The 15,214-nt window shown below is 30.5% G+C and overlaps 1 protein-coding gene across 1 annotated transcript in view; it reads left to right on the plus strand.

Moving 5' to 3' along the window:
- LOC106473169 (transcription factor 25-like) overlaps positions 1-12,497 on the plus strand; it is a 17,335-nt gene extending 4,838 nt beyond the window's left edge. Inside the window, exons 3-9 of the mRNA XM_013933849.2 lie at positions 443-656; positions 1,857-1,975; positions 5,027-5,185; positions 6,038-6,128; positions 6,891-6,970; positions 8,699-8,768; positions 9,086-12,497. Of these exons, the coding sequence (XP_013789303.1) occupies positions 443-656; positions 1,857-1,975; positions 5,027-5,185; positions 6,038-6,128; positions 6,891-6,970; positions 8,699-8,768; positions 9,086-9,295 (943 nt within the window). The 3' untranslated portion in view covers positions 9,296-12,497. The remainder of the gene's footprint in view (positions 1-442; positions 657-1,856; positions 1,976-5,026; positions 5,186-6,037; positions 6,129-6,890; positions 6,971-8,698; positions 8,769-9,085) is intronic.
- Positions 12,498-15,214: the final 2,717 nt, after the last annotated feature.

Below are 15,214 nucleotides of genomic sequence, written 5' to 3' on the forward strand. Positions count from 1 at the left end.
TGTTTGAAATTATGAACATTGCTCAACATCACGAAAATTAAACCTTATTTTCAATAAGCAATCCTGAAAAATATTTGGGGGTGCTTAACTTTTTTCCAGGTGTATATATAAGCCATTTATTACAACAACAATTGTTATGGTGTAAATGCCTTTTTCAAGCTGGCAAAATATGATTATAATTCATTATACCTGCCATAAGGCATAAGCATTAGGCCTATTATATTTTTTAACACTAAAGTCATTATCTAGTCCCTTAGGGGTGATCTCTAGATTGCACAAGACGTCATCAGAAATGGATATGACGAACACAATGTGGTAAGAACACTATTATTATGCAAATTTTAACTAAGATGTTGTTTCTTCACACAGGTGCACAACATGATAGATAAAAAAATATTTCAGACCTTGTGAAGTTTAACATTTCTTTTGTATCTTATTACAGCTTAGACCCAGATGGTGATCCTCTTGGTGTGATCTTGATTATTGACTTCTATGCCATACGTTCAGAACAGTATATTTTCCTTGTTAAAATGTATCATGAATGGAATAGTGTACGAAATCTTTCTCAACTCCCAAACTTTTCTTTCTCTGTATCGTTAGCTATGTTTTTACAGGCTGTACAGGAAGGTGGTTCAACCAAAGAGGCAGATGAATTGGTAAGTCTTATCCTCTGTACAACAGCAACAGTTGCTTCATGTGCTATTTTATTACCAATGTAATAAATGTGTTCCATTTGATTAGATCTGTAAAATCATACAATTTTATATTGTTTTAACTATGAACACTTATAGTGGGTGTGAGAATATATATAAGTTAATAATACTTATGTAAAAAAAAATAACTCATATTAAAGTGTAGTCTGATATTTACCAACTTGGGTCATCAGTTAAAACTCAAACAGAAAGTATACAAATGAAAATATCAAAATAAAAATTATAATATTGCTTATAATCTACCACCTATATACATTACGAATGCATATCGAAATGGATACAACTGCATATGAGAGGAGGAGGTAAGCCATTTAGTATACATGCACACTTTAACCATTAGGCTCATGTTTTTCTTAATACATTTTATATAAATATCAGACTATCAAGAAAAAATACACTGGTTCTGAAATGTGAAATGAAACTTTTGCATACATTACTTATGGATTTGACCTAAATAACAAAAAAAGGCACAAAAACCGAATAAAAGTAAAACAGAATCAGAAGAAAATGTATACCATAGTCATTGGAGTCTGAAGTAATCAGACTTGTTGAATTTATCTGTTTATGATAACATAGAAACAACCTGGTTAACATTGTTTCAGTGATAAATATTTTATTGTTTGATGACCAGAGCTGTATTTTTTAATATTCTTAACATGTATAGGGATAGTTGCATAGGAAAAGTGCTGATAGACTTCCTTCATGCATTAAAATTTCATGTTACTATAGCAATATCTTTGTCATCAGGTTTAATAATTATGTCACTGTCATGTCTAGGGTTTTTAATCAGAAGTTAATATTAATTCCATTAAATTTCAGATAATTACAAAACTTTCAGTTAGAATTTAGCAAAGACTATTACATAAATTTTAAGTGATTTTAATAAAATTTTGTAATTGTAGTTTTCTGGAGGGTATAAGTAGATTTATCAACCATAAAATGTGGGATTATGAATATAAGTAACAAATAACATTAATTAAAGGATTTTATGTCCGACTTTTCAAAGTGATGTAAAGAAATAAATCTGTATTTCTGAATGAACTATTGTATGGCCAAAACTTCACATAATCATTATGTTTCCATATATTCACTAACAACACATAATAATTTGTTACACATTTCAGTTTTAATCTTTACTTTCAGCTTCAAAAAGCTTTGATCATGTTTCCTTCTGTGTTGATTATCCTATTGGACAAGTGTAGTGTCCAGCCTGATGAAAAAGTAGCTAAACATCCTTTCTTTAGTTCACAAGCTGACCAAAGGTAGGTTATTGTAAAATTACATTCCTTTAGCCTTCAGAGGTAAGATTACTTAATATAAAATCAATATATTTCTTTGAATCACAAGATAGCCAACAATAATGTTACAGTATGTAAATTCCACAATTTTTTTAGGTCACAAATTGAACAACAGTAAAAATTACAGTGTTAAATTCTCAACTTCCATTAAGCTAATTAACAATAAGGTTACAAAGTGATAAATTGACAACTTTCTTTAAGCTTAAAGCTGATCACTAGTAAGGTTACATTGTGTATAAAAGTACCATATTTTATATTCCCTTTTAGCTTAGCAATATAAATTTTGTAGTTTTAACAAAACTTTTGATGGGAGGGTTAATAAAATCTTAGATGAGGCAAATAATTCAGTTATTGAACTTCAAGAGCATTTTGTTTGATAATGATATTAAATTATTTTTCCAAATGTTTTATAAACATTTCTTGCTGTATAATGTAAATAGTAAATTAAAAACATGAAATATAATGGTTGTAAAAGATAAATTATAATTAAAAAAGGAAAATGACCAAAATAGATAAAATTTTTCATTTAACCCTTTCCAGACAGGTCACTAGTCAAAGGCCATGTCATCACATTTGTTGACTTGCATTCAAAATTTTATTGAACTACTATTTTATGAATTTATGTCAATGGTATCAAACTGTAGATTATAATTGAAATTTTAGTATTATACATTATTAAGTTTCTTAATTTAAAAGTAAATACTTAAAAAAACTTAAACATCTATTTTTGTGTGTCACGTGGTATGTTGAATGTAGCACTGGTTCAAATTAGATGTTTGTGATGTCAAAATACTAAGTCTATAGGTTTGTATGAATTAGGAACTCAAATTACCGATATTGACAAGCTAGAGTATAAAATAAGAACCCCCTATCATTTCTATTTGCTGAGATATCACTCATGTACTGAATCAAACCTCACCTCTTTCCATTTTTGGAAATGCTCCCTTATATACACTCACTTGTGTATATGACATGTGAATAACCAATCAAAAGCTCAGAATGACCCCTAGTGGCTGTCTCAGCCATTTTCAAGTGTTAGATGCCATTTAGTTCTTTGAAAACAAGATATCAAGGAGTTAGGTTGTGTCTTTAGTCTGCTCGAAATTTCATACTTGTTTAGATCGAAATACAGCTTAGTTACTAAGCTTGATAAATTATAGTGGAATTCTTTGGTATTGATATAGTAATTTATGATTTTTTGGTCATTCAACTGTATATATAAAATCTAAAAAATATTATTTTGTTTCATATCCTACACGTGCAGCATTTTAAAAGGCTTAGTGACCTACATCAAGCAGCAACTGAGTACAAAGGTCATAACTAGAAGAGATAATTGTGTGCTTTACTTCTTTATTTACTGTTTTATGTTTTAAGAAAAATAACTTTAAGAACTTATTTCTAAACAGTAATATTCTATATATTTATAAGAATGGAAATGTGACTGTATTTTACAAAATACCAGTCTTCTAAAACACAGCTAAGACAGGTCACTTTGTAAAGACTAAAGGTCAGTTTTATATTATTGGATATGGTAACATGAGTGCATGTGTACCATGTCATTTTAACTTTGGTATTGTCAGCCAGGCACGGCTGAAAGTCAATATAATAAAAATAATAAATATATATAAATGTATAATGTTATTAGATTTATGCTATTTAGACTAAACATTTATGTTTTTGTATTATAATTTGTGTTCATTCTAGAACGAAAAAGGGATCATTCTTATTTATTTCCTAATTTTCTATGGTGGTTATGAGATTGATCAAATCGATCGAACCCATAAAGAGATTTGTTAGTGAAAATAACAGACAAAATATAAAGTTTTTCTTAAGAAATGTTTGATAACTATCTGAACATTATAAAGTTTTTGCATGTGAAATTTGAAAATTTTCTGATGTGTAAAAGTATTTTTAATCTTAAAATGATAATTACTTTGCATGTTGCCTATCCAAAGAAAAAAAGGCACGAGAAAAACATTGCTTAACAAACCTTAAGACTTGATAAAAAATTTGATATTTTGTGTATGAAAGCATTGTAATGTTTACTGATAATATGCCAAATTTTGTTAATATATATGCTTACTAATTTAAAAGTTATAGCATAAAAACTATAGCAAGCACAAAATGGTTACGAAGTCGGTCCCAGGGACCGAGTCCTTGCTGAAAGAGTTAAAAGTGATGAATTGTAAAAGCATGAAGCAAATGAAATTAAATAATCAACAATGATATATTGATCATAGCACTGTTGCAATATCATGATTGCAAAAATAACTGATGACTTTTATAAGTGCTAACTTGTGTTTTTGTTCCCATTTTCTGCATTCATTGCATAATATGTATATATATACACACACACACACATTAAAACTAGCTTTGGAAAACACAAACATGATGCTAATAAAGCATGTGGTATAGGCATGTGGTGTATAGTTTTACATTATGCTTAAAAAACAGATTCCTGCATAAATTTGAGGACTGAGATAGGTTGGAATTAATGTGTGTAAAATGTTTTTAATATATTTTAATTATATAAAGTAGTTTAAACTAATGTGGATAACATGCATTTGGTATACATTACTTACATAAGTAGGCTGTGTGTGGCTTGGGGGTGAGTGTACTTGGACTGTGAATCCATGGCTTATGTCCCATTGCTGCAAAAATGTGCTTTTGCACTTTGGGACTGTGGTGCCTGTATGATTGATGGTAAAATCCCTCTACTTGGTTATACAAGAGCAGCCAAAGGGTTTGCAGTGATGACTGTTGACTTCTTTCCCTCTGCTCTATCAGGTCTGTCAGCTCAATGCACAAATAGCCCTTTGTGTACCTTGCATGAAAACTCTAAAACAATCAATCACAAAAGTTTGTTTGGATTAATGTCATGGCATGTTTATTACACAGATCAGTTTGGGATAGATAAAAAGATCAAATATAGATTTGTCAGGTTTTAATGAACTATTTCCAAAGATGTTTTGTATTGAATTTAGTAGATAAGTAAATTGTCACCACTTATTTCAGTCAGTCACCAGGATTGCGACAGTTGGTTTCTCTCTATGTGGGCCGTTGTCATGGGCTGTGGAAGTCTCCAGAAGTAATGGAGTGGCTGGAAAGGAATGTAAATGAAGTGATACATCGAGTTGACAGTAAAGACCCATTTGTTAAGGATTGCAAAGAGAAGTGAGTTTTTTTTTTTATCTTTCAGTGATTTAAACAATGGAATAGTATACAAATATAAAAAAAAGATAAAAAAATCAACCACTTTTTTAAATGTAGCCCTATTGTGAATAGGACTTGACCATACAGCACAAGAGTTCAGAACATTAAACGTGGATGTTTGTACTTCAGGAAAGTTACAACTTTAATACCACATCTGTGTTGTTACTTTTTCTTGGAAAATGTTTAGGAGAATATAATGTAATTCTTACCCAATGTAAATAAGTGAAACACTAATTTTGTTGTGAAAAAAATAGCTGTTGCTAAGACCAATGTGAAAAATAATGAGTTAAAAAAAAAGCAAAATATCGAATATAGCTATTAACTTACTGCACCTTAGTCTAGGATCTAAAGTTCAGTGATTATACAATTAGCTGCAATTTATGTAAATAAGTCTGATGTTGTGTGTAGATAATAAATGCTCATATTAATTGTAGTTCTGAGCATTGAAGTATAAATCTGTTAGGTATAACTGTAAACAGAATGGATTTAATTGAATGTAATGAATATACATAGTTTAGTTTATAAAGAGAATTAACGTAAAACTTGTTGTAGTGGAAAAATGTAGTAAAGTGCTCATAATCATTTTCTGTATAAGATGTAAAGATATATCTTGGCCAATCACTAACTATGAGTATTGGAGTAAAAAACTTAAAGTGGAATTTTGTTGGTCTTAATATAGTGATATATGGCACGTGTACAATCCAGAACTGTACTTGAAATTATAAGTGAATATACAAAGTTCTGTAATGTTAAGGACAGTGTTGCATAAAGTAGTGATGCTTTATATCTTGAATTCAATTTGTGGACCATTAGGAGATCTGTTCGCTACCAGGGAACCCCACGGAATGTCCTAAGACACATCATTCTGTCAGGGATCAAAGAAGCTACTGTCACTTTACCACAGGTGGGCCTGCTATTACAAATTAATAATTTATAACTTTTTGTGAAAGAAATTTTGTTCAGTGTTTTAAAATATCATTATCATAGATTTATAGTCTGTAGTCGCAACTTTAGTGAGAAGTTCAGAAACCTAATGAGCAGTATCAACTTTAGCAACCAGTTGACGACATGTCTTCCTACTAGCTCTTATTACATCTCCCATAAATTAATACCATTGCTTGCTTACAAATATTACTATCTGCCTTCTTAGACAAAACATTTAAGAAATATACTCTATATCTGTGTTTCTTAACCTGTGGTCCCATGGACCCCTAGAGGTCTATGTACATTTTAAAGGGGGGTCTGAAATGGTAAAGCTTGAGTTTTCATATTATGTTTTAAAATGATGAAAATCATTTTTTATTTGAAAGCTTCATTAACATACTTATGGCAATTTTTATACACAATAGGATCAGTTTCTGCAATTAAACCTATCTGAATATAAGAGTCTGCATGATTATCTTGGTTTGTAAAGGATTTTATCAGGAAAAAAAAATAAGGTTTAGGACTACTGCTCTAATTGTTTCTTTCTTTTTTCATAATTCACATGTTTGCTAAAGGCAATGATATAGTTTCTTTTCAATTTTGAAACTACAAATCAAAAATTGCATTAACTTTTTTTTTTATGTTGTAGCTGGAATCTTCATTGGTCACTACATAATGGTTTTAGCAAGTTGCATTTACATTTCAACATTTTCAAAGTATAATTTTTATTTTATTTTATTAGGAACTAACCCAGACACCAATCTTTGGGTTTGATCCCTTGCCTCCAAAAGATGCAATCACCAATTACTCAAGACCACCCAGGTAAATATATTTATTGTGTGAAATGCATACAGTTGTTATTTCAGTAGTATTTGGAGTGGATGCACATTTTTTTCTGGCTTAGATGTTGTTTCATTAGTAATTAACAGAGTTATTTAGTGCATGTGTAGATATTTATTGTCCAATAATGTTTCGTATATTAGTGTTGAGTTGTAGTATTTAAAATATCTTGGTATTATGCCAGTAGTGATGAACAGGAGTTTAGAGTATTGTATAGGTGTTATTGTCTGATGATGTTTCAGGTATTAATGTTGAGTAGTTTTGTTTCAAATATCATCTTGGTATTATTTGAGTAGTAATGAACAGAAAATAACATTAGAAGAACCCCACACTTAAATCTTGTATAATAAATAACTAAACAGAGGTTACAGAAAAGTTAACAAATCTCAGAAAAGGAAACAATAATTATAACAATTTAACTAAAATTGTTCAACTTATCTTCAACTGAATTAAACAGATCAGTTCCTTTTCTTGGAAAAAGAGACTTAGTTTTAGTATTTTCACAAAAAGAACTCCTTTGGCAGATGTCACAGCATCATCAAAACCAATTCAATTAAAATGGAAGGATAAATTTGGGAACAAATTGTTTAGAAACAAAAATACTTTTGTTGTGAGGATGAATTTATTTATTTTCTGCAAGTTTTAAGACATGGAGTTTTATCAAGCATGGTAGAAGGTTCATATGATAAATTAAAGAAGGTTAGAGAATAAGGCAAGGTTCTTGAAGCCTAATTTGACAAAAGAAGAAATCATTGCTTTGAAAAGAAAAGGTAAAAAATTCATTAATGGTAATGCAGTGGTTGTGATGAATTATTATGATTATCAAAATAAGATGGATTAATTTCTAGGTGATCAGTATTAACTACTTTTAAGGAACAACTTTATTAAAGGTAGGGTAAAAGAAATTAAACAGTTTCTGTTGGATTTAAAATCAATTAAATGATTTGCTTTATTATTTCATAAAGTCAAACAATACTAAGACACCTTAGATTTATGTGATGCATTACCACATTAATTTTTATTGGTAGTAGATATAATATACATATTATATACAACTATAATATGTATACATAAATGTAATTATTGTGTGGAATAAAATTAAATGTAGAATACCAGAGTTTGAAAAAGCAAATAGCACTTGGAAGAATTCTGATAGAAATCTTGGAAATTGTCCAAGTGGCAATGGAAATTAAAATTTATAATGAAACCAATGATAAATGAAATAGATAATATATTCACAAACATTAGAAACAATTTTAAGTAAATGCCGAATATGTTAAGAGTAATATTATAAGTTTAAAACATTTATCAACATTCATAACTTAAATAGAAAGTATGGTGTAAATGTAGGATGATTGCATGTAAAAATTGCCCTAACAACAAGCTTTCTTTTTAATTGTAAGTCATTCACAATCTTTTGTTAAAAGTAAATACTATATGTTCAGACTAGTTTTAAGTGTCATAAAACATATTGTATTAAGTTATATTAAACTGCAGTTTGCTTCTTTTAATCAAATGTTTTGTATGCATATTTATAATCATTAGTAAACTGTCAACTAAAATGTAGCTATTTTCTAGATGTTCTGTAATGGGAAATCACCATCATTTGTTGCCATTAGTTGTTCAGGTTCTCCAGTAAAACTTATATTTTACTTCTTAGTCTTTTCTTGTGCTAATGAACCACATCATACCTCTTGTTACCTAATCTAGATCTCAGCCTACTGATGATCATGGGGTTTTGAGTATGTTCTTCCGCTCCCTCTTACCAAACTATAACTTGGTAAGTTCAAAACTTTTATGGTTGGTCACAATTTTGCTCCATCTTTCTAGATAGATGTTTTAATGTACATCAAACTAAAAAATTTTGTTAAAATAATTTAATTTTCAAAGCATACTGAGACAATTGTGACAAGCCAATATTTTTATACATACTGGTATTTTATGTGTATCTAGCACTATCCTACAGTAGGGTTATAATTATAAAAGTGTATATGCATATGTAGAATATATGTAAAAAATCAGTTCTTTTTTTTTTTTTCATATGGTAATGATAGTGAAAAATGACAAAATGACCCTGTCATTCTTTTTTTTTGTCAGTTGCCAGAAGGTGGTGCTCATGATGAAAGGAACATTGCTGGTAATCAAGAGGAAGCTGCTGAAGGAGAGCGTCGAGGAACTGATACGAATGACTTAAGACGTAGCGTGACATCACTTCTTGATGCCATGAGAGATCTACTTAGTAACATCCATCTAGCTGATGTTCCAAATGAAGGAGATGTAGAGAGTGATGATGAACCAGATGAATGATAATAGAATGATGTAGTTAACCAATCGTGGTTCATGTTGTACATGCATTATGTGGCCTGTATGTGAGTTAACCAAAGGTGGGAAACTTAGATGTGAAATGTTTTACTGTATGCCCTTCTAGCTTGTTTTATGTTTGTGTCTTAGTTACAGAGACCAGTGTTTGTGCTAAACAAAATCCATAAATACAAAATGAAGGTCATAATTAAGATAAGTGCATGTGAGAATAATCTAATTGAGCTTGATAAAATTATTGATTTTCAAGATGCTTAGTGGTCCAATTTATTGTGAATTGTTTTTTTTCTCGCATAACTGAAGAATGAAACCATTTTTGTTTGTCCAGTGAGAAATATCAAAGTAAATATTTTATTCTGTAAGTGTCTTCAGTATATTAAGAAGCTTTACTCTGGTATTACTGCTTTTTTGAGGTAGAAAAAACAGCTTGTGATCTTTTAAGATGTACTTGGCGTGAAGCACAGTCGTCGATCATTTAGGTTTTTACCAAAAAAACTACTGCTAATAGGTTAGTATGTACTACTGTTTGGTTAGCTTGTACAAATGAAAGCAGTCGTTGATAATTTAGTTTACACTATTAAAAGCAACAATGGTTGGTGGTTTGTTTTTATATTGATGAAAACTACTTGTTGATGGCTAGTTTGTACTGATGAATTCAAGAACTGTTGGGTGATATATTTTTTCTTGATGAAAGCAGTTGTTGATGGTTTATTTTGTAGTAATGAAAGCACCACCTGTTGATCATTAACTTTGTACCAATGAAGGAAGTTGTTGAAGGTTGGTTTTGTAGTAACATAGTAGTCATAGTCAGTAATACATAGGGATTATTTAAAGTTGATGTCAAACAGCTCTAAATGTTATGGAAATTCCAGTGGATGTTATTTCAAGTTAATCTTCTGCTAAGTAAAACTTCTTCCCTTGTCAACTCCAAAATTATTTTTCTTCATCATATAAATCACTTTTGTTCAAGCAGAATTATAACACTATAACTTGTTAGATTCTGAAATTGTTAGTTTATGAGCACTTTTTGGTTTTTGAGTATTATTTGAATTATACAGGAAACAGATGAATTAATTACACAGTTTACTAAATATATCTACAAGACACACGTCCTAACTGAAGAAAACATCATTGTAATCATATTTTGGTGGTTGTATGTCAGTTAATGTGAATTGTAGGAATTAATTTGAAAAGCTGCTATTTGTGGCAAGGAGGTCATATTAATAATAGTGTGATATACAAAATATTTAGTGCAGAATGATCCCCATCTCTTCTTGCTGCTCCTTACTAATATATCTGTGTTCAGTGGAGTAAATTTTAAGTTATTTTTATTTTGAGCATTGTTTTGAAGGAAATGTTTTTCAAGTAATTTTTTTTTGCTTAAAATATTAATGCAGTATGTGATGTGTTTACAATAAGTAACCACTATTTTACCTACTGGCTTTAGTTATTAACCACATTCTGCAAGGAAGTCTAATTGTTGTAGATAACACCAATTATTCTACTGCATGACAGTGTTCAGACTACTGCTAATATCCTACTAATAGTCTGTCTCAAAGCACCTTTGATGATAATGCTCGCGTTCATAGCTCACTTAATTCACAGAAGTAACATTACTAATACAAACTAACAAGTCTCACTAACACTGGATGATCTTCATTCTATGATGTTAATTGTAGGTCAAAGGCAACAATTTGGTCATATAGAAAACTTGAACTATAGTTATCAAGTTTTATATACTTGTACACATAAGATATAATTTTAAAAAATCTCTGAACTTGAGCCAGAAGGAAAACAGATGAAAAGACAGGACTGACTATACTCAATTCATTGCATTCATTTAACTCAGGTGAAGGTTTATTATCTATCATATTCATTAATGTTGGCAAAGGCGGGAATGGGTCTTAACTATCTCGGCAACATTTAATAGGGAAAAATATACGTTGACGAAAATGCTAGAATATCTTGAAAACTAAAGCTTGCAAGATGTCATTGTTAGTTAACTGAGACTCTTAGAAAAAAAATGTGGCAAAACTTTTCTCACTTATCCAATATAAAACAATATGTTAAATTTAAACTATTGAGAAACATGGAACAGAGTTCTTTATTGTATGGTGTAGTTTTACAGCCCTTAAACCTAATGGTTAAACCTTTTCAAGAAAAAATTCTTAGAACTAAGCTTTGTATTACTAGAGAAAAACAAAGGCATGACTTCAGATGACTGAAGTAAGTTGCTCTAGTCGGTTTTGCTGTAAGACATTATTTCTTTCTCACCCAGAATATGTTACTGAGATTGAATGATGTGTCTGTTTTCTTGGTGTTAATATTTATGCTGTTATAAAACTGTATTCATTATTAATTTTGAACTGTTATGCTTTTCCGTGGCTGAATATTGTAATGAAAATATCTGTTATTAACACTATTTTTGTTAAGTATTGTAGTAACTGGATTTGTCTATAGCTGTTGCTTTTAGACAGTGTGAAAATCATTGTTTTTCTAATTGGACACAGTCAAGTCAGACATGTTTGACATGCATGTATACATTGTGATTAAAAGGGCTGATGTGGAAGACTATATTGCATACTTGAAATATTTATTGATGTATCTGTGATGGATGCTAATCAGAAATAGAAGATATGATCTTGCATATCTTGGGTAATTGGCCTACTAATAATAATGGACACTGACCATTTACTGGATGTTTGTAATATACTTAGGACCACCACCACCGGTATTGATGAAGCAGTAAATGGTATACTAGATTGAGAAATTAAAGCAAAACTGAAAATGGAATTTCTAAATGATAAAATGAAGGTAGTAAAAGGATGGATATTGAATGTGTTTAAAATTTTGTTTTAAGTGCATGATTTCTTAATAGTGTGGTGTATTTATGAACCAGTGAAACTTTTGTCTTAAAACATCAGTTCTTTTTGTATATGTATATATATATCTTGTGTATTTTGTGTGGGCAAAATGCTTTGATGTGTTTTATACATGGTAGAACGTATGAGTCTATTGTTGAAGGTTTAACTCTTATATTGCCATGAAATTAAACCCTTCAAATTATTTCTGATTTACAGTCTAGTTGGCAAGTTTAATATATATAATACAATTAAACATTTTCAATGGTACAGAGAACATTTATGATGATAATAAAATGACCAGAAATTGGCAAATGTTTTACCAGCAAGTTTGAGATGTTATTTAGTTGAAAAGTTTTAATTTTAAATCAACACTTGCGAGTAGTAGTAGTAGTAGTATAGAGCAGAGGTTCCCAAACTGAGGACCATAGGAAAGTGTTCAGGTGGGGGATAGCAAATACACAATACTGTTAAAGTATGTAGTATCTATAGATTTATTAGGTGGAGGTCCTCAGTCAGGATGTATATTGTTCTAGGGGGCCTCGTGCTGAAACACTATGGGTACCACTGGTACAGAGAATCATGTATGGAGGAGGGGGACAACCATAAACTAAGTCAAGTATTACAACAGTTGTGAAAATAGTAGTACAGTGCATCATGTCTTGAGAGGGGATGATCTTTAAGTACATAGTTGAGGTAATAACATTTTCATACTTCAACTCACTAAAGTGAATTTCATTATATTTTTAACATGAATAAAATAAACATTAATATATAAAGGCTTTAAGCAATCCAAGCAATAATTAAGCATGTATACCTTTTGTCACCAAGTGTCATGAACTGTTTGTAACCAATGAATCATATCCATAATATCCACAGAATTAATCAAGATAAATTGTGTGTGTTTGTTTATTCCTGTACTTTCTGACTGATTATATACAACTAATAGTAATAAGTTTGTTTTCCAACTGGCTTTCTTTGTAAAGACATCAGCAAGATACGTAAAAATATTCTGCAGCAAAATAAGCTAAACAAATAACAACTGTACCCCTCTCTTTCTGTTCAAGCCTTTGTTCTATCCCTTAAGTTTTTTAGATTGAGTTATGTCTTCATCTACTGGCCCAGTTTCTTCAGCAAATTCTTCATATGAAGACTTTTCTTTAAGTAGCCTAGGCCTGGGATTCTCAAACTGTGGTATGCGTACCACCAGTGGTACGTGGAGTTAACGTCTGTGATACACGACAAAATTAATAAAAACATCAAATTTGTAATAAGCCCTACCCAAGCTTTCCACGGGACTATACTTACTACTCTCCTCACTTATATACTCACTCTCTACCTGCATAGACTCGCCAGTCTTTTCTTCCCTTCTAATTGACAACAATGGTACCACAAATTCTTCAACCGTGCCAGAAAAAACAATTACATCCTTCGCTTTAATGGGTAAATGTTACAAGTATGAATTTTTGTTACCACATGTTTTATCTTTTTTTAAATTAGTCCTAGGTTTGCAATTTTAAAAAATTAAACAAAAAGTGGTACATGAGTCTGAAACGTTTTGGAACCACTGACCTAGTCCCAAACATTTCTGTCATGTATTCTCAATTCAAAATTTATTTTTCAAGCAATATTAGTACCATCTGAAGGTAGAATATGTTTACGTTTGCTCTGATACTTTTCCTTGTAAGGATACTGCCTTTAAAAATAAGTAGCTTATTAGTTAAAGGTAAACTAGCAGCAAGCACCATATTTTATCATTTATAAGAAGCTTGGAATTTTGATGATTCAAGCTGCCTTTTAACCAAGTTTTGTATATATTAGTTCAATAAATTATAGACAATTTACTAAAACTTAGCAGCAGCAACAAAAGTCTGGTTAATACTGATTTAAAATTAATATCGAAACAAATGCCCCCCAGTGGTACAGCGGTATGTCTGTGGCCTTACAACGCTAGAAACCTGATTCCAATACCCAGATAGCCCATTGTGTAGTTTTGTGTTTAACTTTAAACAAACCATCAAAACAAAGTAATTAATCCTGCTCTAAGTGGACATTATCAGTGAAAAATGGCTAGATATTCTAATATAATATTGTTAATTGAGCTTTTCCAGAGAAGAGAATAACTGACCACTCCATGGACTACTGATACTTTGGTAAAAATAATCAAAACTTTCATTGGTTAAAACTCAATTTAACATTTTGGTGTGTTGTGTTAACTTTATATAAAAAATAATAATTAACTAAGCCATAAATTCTAGATTTATAATAATAAAGTTCATAACTTAGAAATATATAATGTGTGAATATTAGACTAAACGATTTCAATGAAACTGGAGGTTAGTTTAGGATTATTATTGCTACCTTCTTCACATGCGATTTTTGTTTTGTCAGCAACTCTACAGCATAGTCATAAGCTTTCCGAACAAAGTTCTCATTTCTTGGTCAATCACTGTTTCTTTGCTGTAGGATTTGTCAAAGACCACCAAACTGATCTAAATCAAAAGACTGGTTTCACACCTTCTCACTCATGCTGGCCTGAACAATTTGAAATATAAAAAATATACGAAAAATAAAAAGACAACTACCATAAAAATGAAAAGGAATCTGTCAAATAAATGCACACTTGCATAACAGTGAATATATTAACTGCAGAAAATCATGGAAAATGTTGACAATCTTGTTGCTGGCGTGTCAGATCTAGGTAACGGCTGTTGTGGAAATAAGAGTATTTTAGGAGATATTGGAGGAGTTAATTGATTCGTTAATTTTCTGACTACTTGTCGAACCACGTAATACTTAAAGATGAATTTTTCTAGCCTTTAACGCAATAATTTTAGTTATACTTATTCACATCAAAAGTTTCACATTTAAATAATAATTTGGCCCTCTAGCGCCGAAGTTCAGAACTATATCACGGTGCTAAACAATTCACAATGCTTCAATGGGAGTCGACGAGAGTTTTAAACTTATATCATCATTAATGAATTCAGAGCTTAAAATGATACGAAACTGAACTAAGTAATTGTTTCATGGTACCTTGCAGAAG

The sequence above is a fragment of the Limulus polyphemus genome, unplaced genomic scaffold (genome assembly GCF_000517525.1).
Source record: "Limulus polyphemus unplaced genomic scaffold, Limulus_polyphemus-2.1.2 Scaffold5946, whole genome shotgun sequence".
Classification (NCBI taxonomy): domain Eukaryota; kingdom Metazoa; phylum Arthropoda; class Merostomata; order Xiphosura; family Limulidae; genus Limulus; species Limulus polyphemus.